The sequence below is a fragment of the Anomaloglossus baeobatrachus genome, chromosome 2, assembly GCF_048569485.1.
Source record: "Anomaloglossus baeobatrachus isolate aAnoBae1 chromosome 2, aAnoBae1.hap1, whole genome shotgun sequence".
Classification (NCBI taxonomy): Eukaryota; Metazoa; Chordata; class Amphibia; order Anura; family Aromobatidae; genus Anomaloglossus; species Anomaloglossus baeobatrachus.
This window is the reverse complement of record NC_134354.1, coordinates 425,836,166-425,854,730: the sequence shown is the minus strand read 5'-3', so window position 1 is coordinate 425,854,730 and position 18,565 is coordinate 425,836,166. Positions and strand designations below refer to the sequence as shown.

Here is an 18,565-nt window from a genome sequence, read left to right as displayed (position 1 = left end):
TTACAAGCTCTAAAAACTAGTAATTTGACAGATGAACTTTCCAGTTTAATTCATACGAGGTTTTTTTTATGGATGTTACAACTCAGAATGATTGACTATTGAAGGGTATAACTTCATATGAAGAGAGATCTGTTTTGAACTATACTGCTCATTTTAACAGGGTTCTAGGCCTGTCAACTGCATAAAATGTATCAAGTATTAATTGGGAGGGGTTATTCAGTTATTGAATGCCAAGAAATTTGAAACTTTAGAGGGAAGAAAACAAAAAAGCAAACTATAGCACACATACACCTCAAATCATCGGACTAAAACCATTTTATTATTTCATTGAGAAAACAGTGAAGATCTCACATTCAAATTTCTTCAAACCGATACTGCAAAAAATAAAAACCCTTTTACAATTAGGGAAAAAAGTCCTGCAGAAGAATCCTGGAGACGTTTCACTCAAGATGCAACTTCATCCTAAGAGCAATAAAGCGACATAGTGCATAGACCCCATGTGTTACAAACAGATGGCATCTCTCGAGATAAGCAGCATGTGGACGAGACAAGATTCTTGGCAGCCACTTTCCAAACTCACACATTCTGGGATTATTTGGCTTCTTTACTTCCTGCAATTAAAGAGACATGAGAAAGTAGAATATTAAACACTCAATTGAAACTTCAGATCTATATAGTTTATACAGATGAAGGATGTTGCATCCAAAGGCCACCTTTTATCAAATTTATAGGGGAACACATTTCCCCCCTTGCCCTCCTGATATCTTCGGCAGGCTCATCTGGAAAAACACAACTGACCAAAGGTACTGGCAGCCAATTATTCTGTTAATACAAGAGAGCTGCTGTGAACCTGGGGTGGAACTTCCACCAGGTTCTCATCCATTTCTATGCCTTCTGTGGAATGTATAATTTTTCTAAGAGATAAGAGCTGCAGCAGAAATGTAAGATATAGGCCGGTTTAAAGAGAATCTGTCTGCGCAGCATAGGGGCAACATACAGTAGGGCCAAGAACCCCAATTTTAACGCAGGGTCACTTGCTAGGCTTCTTGTTGTAAATTCAGTAAAGCAGATTTTTTTATTGGCTGCAGCTCTTCTAGTCATACACGAGATGAGCTCCTGCTGTGTGGTCGTTGATATTCATGATAACTGGTCAACCTTACCCTCCACCATTGGTTGGCAGCTTTCTGCCTATGCACAATGAACGCAGAAAGCATTCAAGAACACATGCATTGTCAGACAGCTCATCACTGAAAGTGCGAGCAGAGATGTTGTAGATAAAACACTGATTTAATCAAAACCACAGCAAAAAGCCAAGTGAAGCACCAGCAGACTTAGGCTATGTGTCCACGAGAGAATGTAGCTGCGGATTTTTCTGCATCAAAGCAGGTGCGGATTTGCCGCGGATTTGATGCGGATTTTGCGTTTTTTTTTTTTCAATTTTAAAGGCAAAATCCGGATGAAAATCCGCAACAATAATTGACATGTTGCAGATTTTTCCGGATCGAAATCCGCTGCGGAAAAATCCGCAGCATGGGCACAGCATTTCCAAAATGCCATAGAAATGGTTGGGAAGTACCTGTGCTGCAGATTTTCGAGAAATCCGCGGCTTTTCCGCGAGAAATCCGCAGCAAAATCCGCGCATTTTCCGCAGCGTGGGCACATAGCCTTAGGCTATGTGTCCACGGTAGAATGTACCTGCGGATTTTTCTGCATGAAAATCCGCACCTTATTTTTGCCGCGGATTACCACGGATTTTTTTTTTCCCCATTCTATACCCAAAATCCGCACCAAAATCCGCAACAATAATTGACATGCTGCAGATTTTTCCGGATCAAAATCCGCGGCAAATCCGCAGCATGGACACAGCATTTCCAAAATGCCATTGAAATGGCTTGGAAGTGTCGCTGCTGCAGATTTTCGGAAAATCCGCGGTAAATCCGCGGCAAAATCCGCGGTAAATCCGCAGCGTGGGCACATAGCCCTAGGATTTTTGTGCCCACTTCATACTACCTACTGATTGGAAAGCAAATCTTGAAATAGATTCCCTGTACAGATCTATGGTGCTAAACATGACAATTCTTTACTTTTGCTTCCAAAATATATATATTTTATCGGTTTCGTTTTTTTTTTTAGGTACAAAGAAGGGAATTTTGTTTACTTACCGTAAATTCCTTTTCTTCTAGCTCTAATTGGGAGACCCAGACAATTGGGTGTATAGGCTATGCCTCCGGAGGCCGCACAAAGTATTACACTAAAAGTGTAAAGCCCCTCCCCTTCTGCCTATACACCCCCCGTGCTCCCACGGGCTCCTCAGTTTTGGTGCAAAAGCAAGGAGGAGGAAAAAGAATTATAAACTGGTTTAAAGTAACTTCAATCCGAAGGAATATCGGAGAACTGAAACCATTCAACATGAACAACATGTGTATACAAAAAAACAGGGGCGGGTGCTGGGTCTCCCAATTAGAGCTAGAAGAAAAGGAATTTACGGTAAGTAAACAAAAGAAGGGAATTTTGTTACTTACCGTAAATTCCTTTTCTTCTAGCTCCTATTGGGAGACCCAGACGATTGGGTGTATAGCTACTGCCTCCGGAGGCCACACAAAGCATTACACTAAAAAGTGTAAGGCCCCTCCCCTTCTGGCTATACACCCCCAGTGGGATCACTGGCTCACCAGTTTTAGTGCAAAAGCAAGAAGGAGGAAAGCCAATAACTGGTTAAACAAATTCACTCCGAGTAACATCGGAGAACTGAAAAACCGTTCAACATGAACAACATGTGTACCCGAAAAAACCCCAAAAATCCCGAAGGACAACAGGGCGGGTGCTGGGTCTCCCAATAGGAGCTAGAAGAAAAGGAATTTACGGTAAGTAACAAAATTCCCTTCTTCTTCGTCGCTCCATTGGGAGACCCAGACGATTGGGACGTCCAAAAGCTGTCCCTGGGTGGGTAAATTAATACCTCAAGTTAGAGCTGCAAAACAGCTCTCCCCTACGAGGAGGCAACCGCCGCCTGCAGGACTCTTCTACCTAGGCTGGCGTCTGCCGAAGCATAGGTATGCACCTGATAATGTTTGGTGAAAGTGTGCAGACTCGACCAGGTAGCTGCCTGGCACACCTGTTGAGCCATAGCCTGGTGTCGTAATGCCCAGGACGCACCCACGGCTCTGGTAGAATGGGCCTTCAGCCCTGATGGAACCGGAAGCCCAGCAGAACGGTAGGCTTCAAGAATTGGTTCTTTGATCCATCGAGCCAGGGTGGCTTTGGAAGCCTGCGACCCTTTGCGCTTACCAGCGACAAGGACAAAGAGTGCATCGGAACGGCGCAGGGGCGCCGTGCGGGAAATGTAGATTCTGAGTGCTCTCACCAGATCTAACAAATGTAAATTCATCTCATACCGATGAACTGCATGAGGACAAAAAGAAGGCAAAGAGATATCCTGATTAAGATGAAAAGAGGATACCTTCGGGAGAAACTCCTGAATGGGGCGCAGCACTACCTTGTCCTGGTGGAAGACCAGGAAAGGAGCCTTGGATGACAGCGCTGCTAGCTCAGACACTCTCCGAAGAGATGTGATCGCTACCAGTAAGCCACTTTCTGTGATAGTCTAGAAAGTGAAACCTCCCTCAGAGGCTCGAAGGGCGGCTTCTGGAGGGCAACTAGTACCCTGTTCAGATCCCATGGATCTAACGGCCGCTTGTACGGGGGTACAATATGACAAACCCCCTGCAGGAACGTGCGCACCTTAGGAAGCCGTGCTAGACGCTTTTGAAAAAAGACGGATAGCGCCGAGACTTGCCCTTTAAGGGAGCCGAGCGACAAACCTTTTTCTAACCCAGATTGCAGGAAAGAAAGAAAGGTAGGCAATGCCAAAGGCCAGGGAGACACTCCCTGAGCAGAGCACCAGGATAAGAATATCTTCCACGTTCTGTGGTAGATCTTAGCGGACGTGGGCTTCCTAGCCTGTCTCATGGTGGCAACGACCCCTTGGGATAATCCTGAAGACCCTAGGATCCAGGACTCAATGGCCACACAGTCAGGTTCAGGGCCGCAGAATTCCGATGGAAAAACGGCCCTTGGGACAGTAAGTCTGGTCGGTCTGGTAGTGCCGACGGTTGGCCGACCGTGAGATGCCACAGATCCGGATACCACGCCCTCCTTGGCCAGTCTGGGGCGACGAGTATGACGCGGCTGCAGTCGGATCTGATCTTGCGTAGCACTCTGGGCAAGAGTGCGAGAGGTGGAAACACATAAGGGAGCCGGAACTGCGACCAATCTTGCACTAAGGCGTCTGCCGCCAGAGTTCTGTGATCGCGAGACCGTGCTATGAAGGTTGGGACCTTGTTGTTGTGCCTGGACGCCATTAGGTCGACGTCCGGCCTTCCCCAGCGGCTACAGATTTCCTGAAACACGTCCGGGTGAAGGGACCATTCCCCTGCGTCCATGCCCTGGCGGCTGAGGAAGTCTGCTTCCCAGTTTTCTACGCCGGGGATGTGAACTGCGGATACGGTGGAGGCCGTGGCTTCCACCCACGTCAGAATCCGCCGGACTTCCTGGAAGGCTTGCCGACTGCCTGGTGATTGAAGTATGTCACCGCTGTGGAGTTGTCCGACTGAATTCGGATCTGCTTTCCTTCCAGCCACTGCTGGATGGCTAGTAGGGCAAGATACACTGCTCTGATTTCCAGAACATGGATCTGAAGGGTGGACTCCTGCTGAGTCCACGTACCCTGAGCCCTGTGGTGGAGAAAAACTGCTCCCCACCCTGACAGACTCGCGTCTGTCGTGACTACCGCCCAAGACGGTGGTAGGAAGGATCTTCCCTGTGATAATGAGGTGGGAAGAAGCCACCATTGCAGAGAGTCCTTCCGAAAAGGATACTTTCCTGGTCAGGGATGTTGACTTCCCGTCCCATTGGCGGAGAATGTCCCAATAAGAGGACGCAGATGAAACTGCGCAAACGGAACCGCCTCCATTGCCGCCACCATCTTCCCGAGGAAGTGCATGAGGCGTCTTAAGGAGTGCGACTGACCTTGACGGAGAGTCTGCACCCCAGTCTGTAGTGACCGCTGCTTGTCCAGCGGAAGCTTCACTAGCGCTGACAGGGTATGAAAACTCCATGCCAAGATACGTTAGTGATTGGGTCGGTGACAGGTTTGACTTTGAAAAGTCGATGATCCACCCGAACGTCTGGAGAGTCTCCAGCGCAACATTCAGGCGGAGTTGGCATGCCTCTTGAGAGGGTGCCTTGACAAGTAGATCGTCCAAGTAAGGGATCACAGAGTGTCCCTGTGAGTGCAAGACTGCTACCACTGCCGCCATGACCTTGGTGAACACCCGTGGGGTTGTCGCCAGACCGAATGGCAGAGCTACGAACTGAAGATGGTCGTCTCCCATCACGAAACGTAGAAAGCATTGGTGCTCTGTAGCAATCGGCACGTGGAGATAAGCATCTTTGATGTCTATTGATGCTAGGAAATATCCTTGAGACATTGAGGCAATGACGGAGCGGAGGGTTTCATCCGGAACCGCCTGGCCTCCACGTGCTTGTTGAGCAGTTTTAGGTCCAGAACGGAACGGAAAGAGCCATCCTTTTTTGGCACCACAACCAGATTGGAGGAAAACCGTGTCTTGTTCCTGAAGAGGAACAGGGATTACCACTCCTTCTGCCTGCAGAAGAGCATCGGCTCGGTGGGGAGGTGGGGACGTTCTGAAGAATCGAGTCGGAGGACGAGAACAGAACTCTGTCCTGTGCACAATGTCCCTCACCCACCGGTCTGTGACCTGTGGCAGCTAAATGTCGCCAAAGGCGAGCGAGTCTGCCATCAACCGCGGATGCGGAGAGATGAGAGAGCTGAGAGTCATGAGGAGACCGCCTTGGTAGCGGTTCCTCCGGCTGCCTTCCTTGGGCGTGATTGAGCCCCCGGAAACTGAGCCCCTCTGATGCTTTTCAGCTCTTCTGGGCGAGGACAATTGGGACCTGCCCGATCTTGGGAAGGACCGAAACCTCGACTGTCCTTCCAGGACAGCATTAATAGGGTAAGTCGCAATGCAGACATTGCGAGGTTACGGACGCCCCTGCGGCACAAATGTACATATGCTCAAGACCAGCTGTGCAAGAACAGCTGAAAAACTTAGGGTGCCCATACGGCTGTAAATGCCGGAGCAACCGACACGCCGATAGCCTCATAGACAGATTTCAACCAGAGTCCATCTGTCTGGCATCTTTAAGTGAAGCCCCATCTCCACTGCAACTATAGCTCTAGCCGCAAGCCTGGAGATTGGAGAAACCACCTTTGGACCCTGGGTCCCGCGCTTGACCACGTCAGGGGGAAAAGGATAACGTGTATCGTTAATACGTTTGGAGAAAACGCTTATCTGGTAAGCGTGGTGTTCCTGGACTGCTTCTCTGAAGTCAGCGTGGCCAGAAAAATACTCAATATACGTTTGAGCTACTGAAATGGGACTTCTCCTGCTGTGAAGCTGACTCCTCCGCTGGGGGAGCTGAGGGAGAAAGATCCAACATTCCATTGATGGACGCTATAGGATCATTCCTTATGGCGTCACCATCCGGTGTATCCGGATTGAGAGCGTTGTCAGGATCAAAGTCCTGATGAGCTACGTCTGCCTCATCATACAGAGAGCCTCCTGGGACCCCCCCCGGAGCACCGATTTTATTCCCAATGAGGGTGGCCAGGGAGCAATGATCCAGATTGCCCATGGCCTGTCCGGACTGCAAGTCTCTATCCCATTGCAACTCCATCCCTGTCCTTGGACAGGGTTGACAGGTGGTTCCTTTGGCCACGTCTAGTAGAGACCCCGGCTGACCAAGTGCTCCAGGGGAGCATTGCACACAATGGGGTTCAGTGCCGTGGAACAGTATCACATGCAGTAACAACAGCATCGAAAGCCTGTGTTGCTTATATGCTGCTGCCGACTAGCCATCTAGGACATAGAGCCAATAATGGCGACCGTACAATGCAATGTATAGCATACAAGCATAAAGTACAATGAACACTGCAGCACATGCAATACAAGCAGCATAGAAAGCCTGTGCCTTGGCACCCCTGCTTTACTGCCGCTGTAGACTAGCCATCTAGGGGAATATACAGTGCAATGTATAGCATACAAGCATAAGTACAAATGAACGCTGCAACCCCTGCAATACAAGCAGCATAGAAAAAACCTGTGCCTCAGCACCCCTGCTTTTCTGCTGCTGTAGTCTAGTCATTCTAGGCGAAAATAGCCCAGACTAGCGACCGTACAGTGCAGTGTATAGCATACAAGCATAAATACACATGAACACTTCAGTACATGCCATACAAGCAGCATAGAAAGCCTGTGCCTTAGCACCCCTGCTTTCCTGCTGCTGATGTGTCGCCATCTAAGAGGGCATATAGCCAAAGATAGCGACCTATGCAGTGTAAGCATAAAAATACAAATGGACAACTGCGGTATTTAGTGGGGTCAGCACTTCATGTGCCGCTTACCGCCCGCCTGTGAGCGGGTGTGTGGTCGCCCTAGTCCTGTGCCTGGTTGCCCAGAGTCCGATCTCTCAGCTCGGACTGCAGGAATGGCTGCCGGCGTCTTCTCCAGCTCGTGTGAGTAGGGGCGGGCCGTGGGCGTGCCCCCAAGTCAGAGCGGGAAACCGGCGTCCCACAGTGTCCAGTGAGAGGGCTGGAGCATGTAAATAAGGCTCCAGCCCTCGGCGCTGCTGATTGTACAGCGTCTCTCCCCTACCCTGATTGACAGGGTGGGGGCGGGAACGAAGCGGAGCTAGGCCGCAAAAGCCGGGGACTGGATTTATAAGCGCCGCCGCCGTAAAAGCGCGGTCGGCGCTAAGTCCCCGGCGCACTACAAGTCCCAGCCGCGCCGCCGCTCCCGAGCGTCCGGCGCGGTAGTTCCCCATACATAAAGTCACTCAGCTAGGCTGCAGTGACTGTAACCCTTTACTGTCCCCGGCGCACTAGCACACCCAGCAAGTCTGGAGTGTGCTGTGCCTGTGTGTACGGGGACACAGAGTACCTGAATGGTGCAGGGCCATGTCCCTGAACGGCACTCCCGCTCCACATCCAGCAGGTTCAATGGGTCTGTGGATGGAGCCCGGCCTCAGGGCTTTGGGGCCGGTAAGATCCCACTTCCTCAGAGCCCCTCAGGGGGATGTGGAAGGAAAACAGCATGTGGGCTCCAGCCTCCGTACCAGCAATAGGTACCTCAACCTTACAAACCACCAGCGGGGTGAGAAGGGAGCATGCTGGGGGCCCTATATGGGCCCACTTTTCTTCCATCCGACATAGTCAGCAGCTACTGCTGACTAAACAGTGGAGCTATGCGTGGATGTCTGACCTCCTTCGCACAAAGCAGAAAACTGGTGAGCCAGTGATCCCACTGGGGGTGTATAGCCAGAAGGGGAGGGGCCTTACACTTTTTAGTGTAATGCTTTGTGTGGCCTCCGGAGGCAGTAGCTATACACCCAATCGTCTGGGTCTCCCAATGGAGCGACGAAGAAATTCCCTTCTTCTTTGTCGCTCTATTGGGAGACCCAGACAATTGGGACGTCCAAAAGCAGTCCCTGGGTGGGTAAAATATTACCTCGTAAGAGAGCCGTAAAACGGCCTCTTCCTACAGGTGGACAACCGCCGCCTGAAGGACTCGTCTACCTAGGCTGGCATCCGCCGAAGCATAGGTATGCACCTGATAGTGCTTCGTGAAAGTGTGCAGGCTCGACCAGGTAGCCGCCTGACACACCTGCTGAGCCGTAGCCTGGTGCCTCAAAGCCCAGGATGCGCCCACGGCTCTGGTAGAATGGGCCTTCAGCCCTGAGGGAACCGGAAGCCCAGCCGAACGGTAAGCTTCGATAATTGGCTCCTTGATCCACCGAGCCAGGGTTGATTTGGAAGCCTGTGACCCTTTACGCTGGCCAGCGACAAGGACAAAGAGTGCATCCGAGCGGCGCAGGGGCGCCGTACGAGAAATGTAGATTCTGAGTACTCTCACCAGATCTAACAAGTGCAAATCCTTTTCACATTGGTGAACTGGATGAGGATAAAAAGAAGGTAAGGAGATATCCTGATTGAGATGAAAGGGGGATACCACCTTAGGGAGAAATTCCGGAACCGGACGCAGAACCACCTTGTCCTGGTGAAACACCAGGAAAGGGGCTTTGCATGACAGCGCTGCTAGCTCAGACACTCTCCGAAGAGAAGTGACTGCAACTAGGAAAACCACTTTCTGCGAAAGGCGTGAGAGAGAAATATCCCTCATTGGCTCGAATGGTGGTTTCTGAAGAACCATCAGCACCCTGTTCAGATCCCAGGGTTCTAACGGCTGCTTGTAAGGAGGGACGATGTGGCAAACTCCCTGCAGGAACGTGCGTACCTGTGGAAGTCTGGCTAGGCGCTTCTGGAAAAACACAGAGAGAGCTGAGACTTGTCCCTTAAGAGAGCCGAGCGACAAACCCTTTTCCAGTCCAGATTGAAGGAAGGACAGAAAAGTGGGCAAGGCAAATGGCCAGGGAGAAACACCCTGAGCAGAGCACCATGACAGGAAAATTTTCCACGTCCTGTGGTAGATCTTGGCGGACGTTGGTTTCCTAGCTTGTCTCATAGTGGCAATGACGTCTTGAGATAACCCTGAGGACGCTAGGATCCAGGACTCAATGGCCACACAGTCAGGTTGAGGGCCGCAGAATTCAGATGGAAAAACGGCCCTTGAGATAGCAAGTCTGGTCGGTCTGGTAGTGCCCACGGTTGGCCGACCGTGAGATGCCACAGATCCGGGTACCACGACCGCCTCGGCCAGTCTGGAGCGACGAGGATGACGCGGCGGCAGTCGGCCCTGATCTTGCGTAACACTCTGGGCAACAGTGCCAGCGGAGGAAACACATAAGGGAGCTGAAACTGCGACCAATCCTGAACTAAGGCGTCTGCCGCCAGAGCTCTGGGATCTTGAGACCGTGCCATGAACGCCGGTACCTTGTTGTTGTGCCGGGACGCCATGAGGTCAACGTCCGGCACCCCCCAGCGGCAACAGATCTCCTGAAACACGTCCGGGTGAAGGGACCATTCCCCTGCGTCCATGCCCTGGCGACTGAGAAAGTCTGCTTCCCAGTTTTCCACGCCTGGAATGTGAACTGCGGAGATGGTGGAGGCCGTGGCTTCCGCCCACAGCACAATCCGCCGGACTTCCTGGAAGGCTTGCCGACTGCGTGTGCCGCCTTGGTGGTTGATGTATGCCACCGCTGTGGAATTGTCCGACTGAATTCGGATCTGCTTGCCTTCCAGCCACTGCTGGAACGCTTTCAGGGCAAGATACACTGCCCGTATTTCCAGAACATTGATCTGAAGCGAGGACTCTTGCTGGGTCCACGTACCCTGAGCCCTGTGGTGGAGAAAAACCGCTCCCCACCCTGACAGACTCGCGTCCGTCGTGACCACCTCCCAGGATGGGGGTAGGAAGGATTTCCCTTTCGATAATGAAGTGGGAAGAAGCCACCACCGAAGGGAAGCTTTGGTCGCCTGCGAGAGGGAGACGTTCCTGTCGAGGGACGTCGGCTTCCTGTCCCATTTGCGTAGGATGTCCCATTGAAGAGGACGCAGGTGAAACTGCGCGAAAGGAACTGCCTCCATTGCTGCCACCATCTTCCCCAGGAAGTGCATGAGGCGCCTCAAGGTGTGTGACCGACCTTGAAGGAGAGATTGTACCCCTGTCTGTAGTGACCGCTGCTTGATCAGCGGAAGCTTCACTATCGCTGAGAGGGTATGAAACTCCATGCCAAGGTATGTCAGCGATTGGGCCGGTGTCAGATTTGACTTTGGAAAATTGATGATCCACCCGAAACTCTGGAGAGTCTCCAGGGTAGCGTCGAGGCTGTGTTGGCATGCCTCTAGAGAGGGTGCCTTGATCAACAGATCGTCCAAGTACGGGATCACCGAGTGACCCTGAGAGTGGAGGACCGCTACTACAGTAGCCATAACCTTGGTGAAAACCCGTGGGGCTGTTGCCAGGCCGAACGGCAGTGCCACGAACTGCAGGTGTTCGTTCCCTATGGCGAAGCGCAAGAAGCGCTGGTGCTCTGGAGCAATCGGTACGTGGAGATAAGCATCTTTGATATCGATCGATGCAAGGAAATCTCCCTGGGACATTGAGGCGATGACGGAGCGGAGGGATTCCATCCGGAACCGCCTGGTCTTTACGTGTTTGTTGAGAAGTTTCAGGTCCAGGACAGGGCGGAAAGACCCGTCCTTCTTTGGGACCACAAACAAGTTGGAGTAAAAACCGTGGCCCTGTTGCTGAAGAGGAACAGGGACCACCACTCCTTCTGCCTTCAGAATGCCCAGCGCCTGCAGAAGAGCCTCGGCTCGCTCGGGAGGCGGGGATGACCTGAAGAATCGAGTCGGGGGACGAGAGGTGAACTCTATCTTGTAACCGTGAGACAGAATGTCTCTCACCCAACGGTCTTTTACCTGTGGCAGCCAGGTGTCGCAAAAGCGGGAGAGCCTGCCACCGACCGAGGATGCGGAGTGAGGATGCCGAAAGTCATGAGGAAGCCGCTTTGGTAGCGGCACCTCCGGTGGTCTGTTTAGGACGTGACTTAGACCGCCATGCATCAGAGTTCCTTTGATCTTTCTGAGGCCTTTTGGACGAGGAGAATTGTTTGATGATTTCATCCAAACGCTCGCCAAACAATCGTTCGCCAGAAATTGGCAAACTGGTTAAGCGCTTTTTGGAAACAGAATCTGCCTTCCATTCCCGTAGCCACAAGGCCCTGCGGAGTACCACCGAATTGTCGGCTGCAACCGCCGTACGGCTCGCAGAGTCCAGGATAGCATTAATAGCGTAAGACGCAAATGCCGACGTCTGAGTGGTTATGGACGCCACCTGTGGCGCGGACGTGCGTGTGGCTGCGTCAATTTGCGCTTGACCTGCTGAGATAGCTTGTAGCGCCCATACGGCTGCGAATGCTGGGGCAAAAGAAGCGCCGATAGCTTCATAGATGGATTTCAACCAGAGCTCCATCTGCCTGTCAGTGGCATCTTTGAGTGAAGCCCCATCTTCCACTGCAAGTATGGATCTAGCTGCCAGTCTGGAGATTGGAGGATCCACTTTGGGACACTGAGTCCAGCCCTTGACCACGTCAGGGGGAAAGGGATAACGTGCATCCTTAAGGCGCTTAGAAAAACGCTTATCTGGACAAGCATGGTGATTCTGGACTGCCTCTCTGAAATCAGAGTGGTCCAGAAACATACTCGGTGTACGCTTGGGAAACCTGAAACGGAATTTCTCCTGCTGGGAAGCCGACTCCTCCACTGGAGGGACTGAGGGAGAAATATCCAACATACGATTGATGGACGCAATAAGGTCGTTCACTATGGCGTCCCCGTCCGGAGTATCAAGATTGAGAGCGGCCTCAGGATCAGGATCCTGATCAGCTACTTCCGCGTCATCAACCAGCGATTCCCCTCGCTGAGACCCTGAACAATATGATGATGTCGAGGGAAAATCTAAGTGAGCTCGCTTAGTCGGTCTGGGGCTGGGGTCTGTGTCAGAACCCTCAGCTTGGGATCCATGCGATACCCCGGGAGGACATTGTTGGTCCAGCTGAGGTGGGCCAGGGAACAAAGAATCAACAGAGTCCCTGTGCTGAGATACCGGTCTGGACTGCAAGGCTTCCAGTATCTTAGCCATAGTCTCAGAGAGTTTTGCAAACTCCGTCCCTGTCACCTGAACAGTGTTAGCAGGTGGCTCCCCCTGGGCCCCCCCTAGCAGAGGCTCTGGCTGAGTAAGTGCCACAGGGGCCGAACAGTGCCTACAATGAGGGTCAGTGGAACCTGCCGGTAGCGGGGTCGTACATGCGGCGCAGGCAACATAATAAGCCTGTGTTTTGGCACCCCTGCCTTTCGTGGGCGCCATGCTATTATCTTCCCTGAGCAACACAATAGGGTATATAGCCAGAAATCAACTGTGCACTATACGGTGTAAAATAAACATATAATGTTACACTACTGCACAATGGGGCTAGCACCACAGGTGCTGCTTACCACCCGCTTAAAGCGGTTGTGAGGCCACCAGAGTCCCTGCCTGGGTCTCCCAGATTTTGTCCCCCTCTGCAGCGTCCGAGGAGCTGACAGGAATGCGTCCTGAGGAGAGGAGAGAGCCGTGGGCGTGACCCAGAAAGAGCGGGAACTGGTGCCTGCACTGTGCACAGTGAGGGGAGTGGAGTATGCAAAGCATGCTCCAGCCCTCAGTGCTGCTCGTTCTGTGCAGCGTCCTGCCCTTCCCCTGCCTGTCAGGGCTGTGGGCGGGAGGAAAGGAAACTAGGCCGCAAAAAGCCGGGGACTCTAGTAATAAACGCGGCCGCCGTAAAAGCGCGACTGGCGTGGAAGTCCCCGGCGCACTACAAGTCCCAGCCGCGCCGCAGTGCTTCCATGGCAGCGGCGGTCAGTGCGGCAGTCCCTATACATAAACACACTCAGCAACGCTGAGTGTGTAATGGCACATATTAACCCGGTCAGCGCCGCGGTCCCCGGTGCACTAGCACACCCAGCAAAGCTTTAGTGTTGCTGTGCGCGGTCCCCACGGGGACACAGAGTACCTCCGAGTAGCAGGGCCATGTCCCTGAACGATACCCGGCTCCTATCCAGCAGGCTCCACAGGAGTTGTGGATGAAGCACGGTCTCCTGTGCCTGGAGACCGATAGGATCCCACTTCACCCAGAGCCCTGAGGGGGATGGGGAAGGAAAAACAGCATGTGGGCTCCAGCCTCCGTACCCGCAATGGATACCTCAACCTTAACAACACCGCCGACAAGAGTGGGGTGAGAAGGGAGCATGCTGGGGGCCCTATATGGGCCCACTTTTCTTCCATCCGACATGGTCAGCAGCTGCTGCTGACCAATCTGTGGAGCTGTGCGTGCGTGTCTGCCTCCTTCGCACAAAGCAAAAAACTGAGGAGCCCGTGGGAGCACGGGGGGTGTATAGGCAGAAGGGGAGGGGCTTAACACTTTTGAGTGTAATACTTTGTGCGGCCTCCGGAGGCATAGCCTATACACCCAATTGTCTGGGTCTCCCAATAGAGCGACAAAGAAAGACCCATGTGGAACAATTTTTTTTTGCAGTATTTTACTGAACCAAGGCATCCATAAGAGTGCTAACTAAAAGGGAAGCCGCCCCCTTGTGTTGCAATTAATGCATTGACAGAACTGATCAGTCTGCTAAAACCCAGGGAGCCCTGCCAAGCTGAGGGACACCCAGAGATCAAGTGACTGCCTAGTCTGAGGAAACCGCATTGTTGCTTTCTTAAAAGGAATCTGTCACCAGGTTTTTGCTCCCCGATCTGAGAGCAGCATAACGTAGACAGAGACCCTGATTCCAGAGTGTCACTTACTGAGCAGTTTGCTGTCATTTTGATAAAATCAATGTTTTCTCTGCTGCAGATCTAGCAGTTATACAGAGTTCATAAATATGCTGGACTACCCGCAGCAGGCAAAGTAGTCCTGTAATGATAATCTACTGCTGATTAAACAAGTGTTTTTATCAAAACTACACTATGCAGGCCAGTAAATTACATTGCTGGAATCACTGTCTGTCTCTACATTATGCTGTTCTCAGATTAGGTGGCAAAAACCTGGTGACAAATGCCCATTAATTTTACTACTTTACTACAATCAATGAGTGCTACGTATGCTGGAAAAAATAGGCCAGAAATATTTATAAAAACTGCTAGGTTGCAAGAGCCTTAAACCTGAACTGTACACTTACTATAATGCAGAATTAAACCCCTTTATCAAATGGTGTTATTATCAAGTTACAAGAGTACATCCAAGAAGCCCATAGCTTTAAGCCAGCCAAGATCTAAAAACTATCAAACACTTACAGGTTACCCTGGCTCAGGAGGTAGCAGCAACGATCCCAACTTTCTGGGCAGCGTCTTTCTTAGCCTGGTGAGCTTGTAAAACTGCTACAGCTTCTTCCACCTGTGGAAAAGCAATTTACAAGTGTTAACCTTATCTATTGTGATGCGTTAGATAACTGTGGCACATTTTTAGTTTACAGTTAGGGGTAATTCTCACATAGTGAGATCACTTCTGAGTCACGGTTTTTGTGACGCAGCAGTGACCTCATTAGCGATCTCGCTGTGTGTGACACTGAGCAGTGATCTGGCCCCTGCTGTGAAATCGCTGCTCGTTACACACAGTGCTGGTTCATTTTTTGGACGTTGCTCTCCCACTGTGAAGCACACATCGCTGTATTTGACAGCAAGAGAGCAACGATCTGAATGTGCAGGGAGACGGCTTCTGGCAGCCTGCAGTAAGCTGTAACCAAGGTAAATATCGGGTAACCAAGCGAAGCCCTTTGTTTGGTTACCCGATATTTACCTTGGTTACAAGCGTCCGCCACTCTCAGGCTGCCAGTGCTGGCTCCCTGCACAAGTAGCCGGAGTACACATCGGGTAAATAAGCAAAGCGGTTTGCTTATTAACCCGATGTGTACTCTGGCTAGGAGTGCAGGGAGCCAGCGCTAAGCGGTGTGCGCTGGTAACCAAGGTAAATATCGGGTAACCAAGCGAAGTGCTTTGCTTGGTTACCCGATATTTACCTTAGTTACCAAGCGCAGCATCGCTTCCACGCGTCGCTGGGGGCTGGTCACTGGATTGACAGCTCACCAGCGACCATGTAGCGACGCACCAGCGATTCTGACCAGGTCAGATCGCTGGTGGGATCGCTGGAGCGTTGCTAAAGTGTGACGGTACCCTTACAGTTAGAAATGTTTATCTTCACACCATAGCAAATCTCCCTATTGGAATCTATGTTAATGACTAAATACGTTTTGTAGAATACTGCACAAACATTTCTGTCCATTACATCCTCAACAGCATAGCATACATAGCCAAAGTAACAGGCATTCTGAAGAATATAGAACTCTATATGGATATTTACCTTTGAGCGCAGTGACTCAGGGGATTCCAACATGTGTAGTAGCTCCGAGTTATCAATTTCTAGCAGCATTCCTGTTATTTTACCTGCCAATGAGGGGTGCATGGCTTGGATAAGCGGGAATAGACGTTCTCCTAAAACAAAGAGAAGATTCAAGGAATACACTTGCTAAACTACCACTACTAGCATTCAAGCCATGCAAAGAAAAAAAAAGCCACGTATACAAACTACACCACAACTGACTCACCTAGCATTTGTTTCTGTTCTTGGGGAGGGGCAGCGGCCAGCATTGAAGCCGTCAATGGCTCCTGTCCCTGCACATGGACAGCAGGCTGGGGGTTCTGATTGAAAAGGATATTACTTTACTGTTATAAATGTCTTCTGAGCTGTGCAGAAGGTATAAAAACTTATTCTAAATGTGCAAGGGTCTAATAATTGGATATAAACACACTCAGATGGCTGCCTGACATACAGCTATTATAGCATACAATCCTAAAATTGCAGCAATCTACAGTAACTCCACACCTTGACAGGTGAGGGCAAGGATTTTCTAATAAACTACACTTCATTGAGGAAATGACCTCCGTTTTTTGAGCTAAGATTGGAGACCAATGCACATAAGAAGACTTTGCATATGCTACCACATCTTGCCCCCGACATCTACTAGGAGGAACATGTAGGCAGGGTTCCTATAGTCTCAATAATCAGCAAAAACCTAGTCTATAAAGTAGATATAATATTGGGCCAAAAGTTGAAAGCTGCCGTAAGCCATCTACATACGGGGATTTAAAAGGTTTACCAGTATAACAGGGGCCGTATTACCAAGCAGTGCACAGCAGACTACTGGGTTTCAGGAGTTGTGTAATAGGCAGCATGTACCTGCAGAGGCTGAACTCCAGGGAGTGGGCAACGTGTGTACTTGTATGGAGGCACAGCACGAGGAGGAGGAGCGGAGACTGGTTGTCGTGGGCCTAGTGTCTGAGTAGCAGAAGATACGCCTGTGCAGAGGAAAAAAAAAGACATTTTAAATTATCAATGATTATTACATAAATCACTTCTAATCCTAATTCGTGTGTAATTTAAAGCACCATTAAAGCATTGGGGGGGTTAAGGCTGGAGTGGTGCTTTAAATCTAAGTCCCCTGCCCTTGGTCTTGTACTCACCTGGCGTCTTCACCTTTGGTCAGCATTGTTCCGGTCCCACGGCGCCATCTTGTGCCCATAACTTCTAACTGGCCGGAAGTTAGAAGTTGTGTCACAAGCGCTCAGTACAAGTCTATTAGAGCCAGAACAAGGCTCTCATAGACTTGCATTGAAACGTGACCTCCGGCGCGCTCCATGGAAAACTAGAGCAGTCGGCAGGTCACAAACTGCCGGGAGCGATAACTGATAAAGACACCAGAGGACGAGTACAAGACTGGGGGCAAAGGACTTCTATTTAAAGCGCCACTCCAGCGGCGAATTAAAAAAAAAAAAAAAGCACTGGAGTCTTATTGTATTATTTATTTTTATTACGCATTGCTTACATAGAACTATCACATTCTGTAGTGCTTTACAAATATCATTATCACTGATGTTGAGTGTACAAAGCACTGTAAGCTAGTGGCAAATTCATATGGTCTGATACGCTTTGCACACGCAGCAGTAAAGCCTCATTCAGATGTGTCTGCATCACATGCATCACAGACATCTGAATGAGGCTTTACATGGATATAACATTGCTCAGTGTTCAGAGCATAGCAGTTTAGGGTTATGACACTACTGTGCTCTGAACACTGCAGCAGTGATGACACATCAGGCAACCTGACATTGTACTACTACTGCCAAGCTGACTATCAGTTCTAATTGCAGGAATACGTTACCACTATAGTCAGAGCAGGAATGCAGCTAAAACTTTTGCAAGTGGTGAGAGCAGGTTGGTAGCCTGGCATTAGTATTACAATGAAAGACTGCCCAACTTGTGCTCACCATCGCTGCTGGGTACCTCCTCTTACAACTGAACACTGCGCGAGTAATAATAGGGGAAAATTATAGCTCAGAAAATAGCGTTTGACTACAATAGACTGGCATCAATCTCTCTCCATAGTTATGAGATGCGGCTAATCATGGACCCTAGTCTCATATGGTTGTATTTATGGTGTGTAAGTTTCATGCTCAGACATTTACACACTAGCATATTAAAATGGCAGTTGCTAAAATAAAAATGTTAAAACTATCAATTGTGTGTGTGTGTGTGTGTGTGTGTGGGGGGGGGATTTTTAAATACCGTATTTTTCGGACTATAAGACGCACTCCCCCCCCCCCCCCAAATGTTGGGGGAAAGTGGGGGGCGCTTCTTATAGTCTGAATGTGGCTGCGGGGAATGAGGGTGATGCGGTGGAGGGGGTCATCAGTGTCACGAGCAGGCTGTAGCAGCGCCTGCCGTGACCTCGTGGGCCTGGTCATTTCATATGCATGCCCATCCTCACGGGGGGGTGCGCGTGCGCATAATCAACAGCCAGTCCGCAACTACAGCCTGGAGTGATCATGTGCAGCTGTACTTATTCACTGCCCCCCACACATCATCAGCAGAGCGGGGGAAGCAAGGGGTGTTTAGTGAATAAGTATACTCACCCGTCACCGTTGTCTGCAGCATC

General features: G+C 50.5%; 1 protein-coding gene across 1 annotated transcript in view; it reads right to left on the bottom strand.

Annotated features, from left to right (window-relative positions):
• Positions 1-286: 286 nt before the first annotated feature.
• Positions 287-18,565, bottom strand: part of PABPC4 (poly(A) binding protein cytoplasmic 4) — an 87,205-nt gene continuing 68,926 nt past the window's right edge. The window contains exons 11-15 of the mRNA XM_075336219.1: positions 16,810-16,928; positions 16,178-16,271; positions 15,934-16,064; positions 14,871-14,970; positions 287-611 (exon numbers count right to left, since the gene is read on the bottom strand). Of these exons, the coding sequence (XP_075192334.1) occupies positions 14,884-14,970; positions 15,934-16,064; positions 16,178-16,271; positions 16,810-16,928 (431 nt within the window). The 3' untranslated portion in view covers positions 287-611; positions 14,871-14,883. The remainder of the gene's footprint in view (positions 612-14,870; positions 14,971-15,933; positions 16,065-16,177; positions 16,272-16,809; positions 16,929-18,565) is intronic.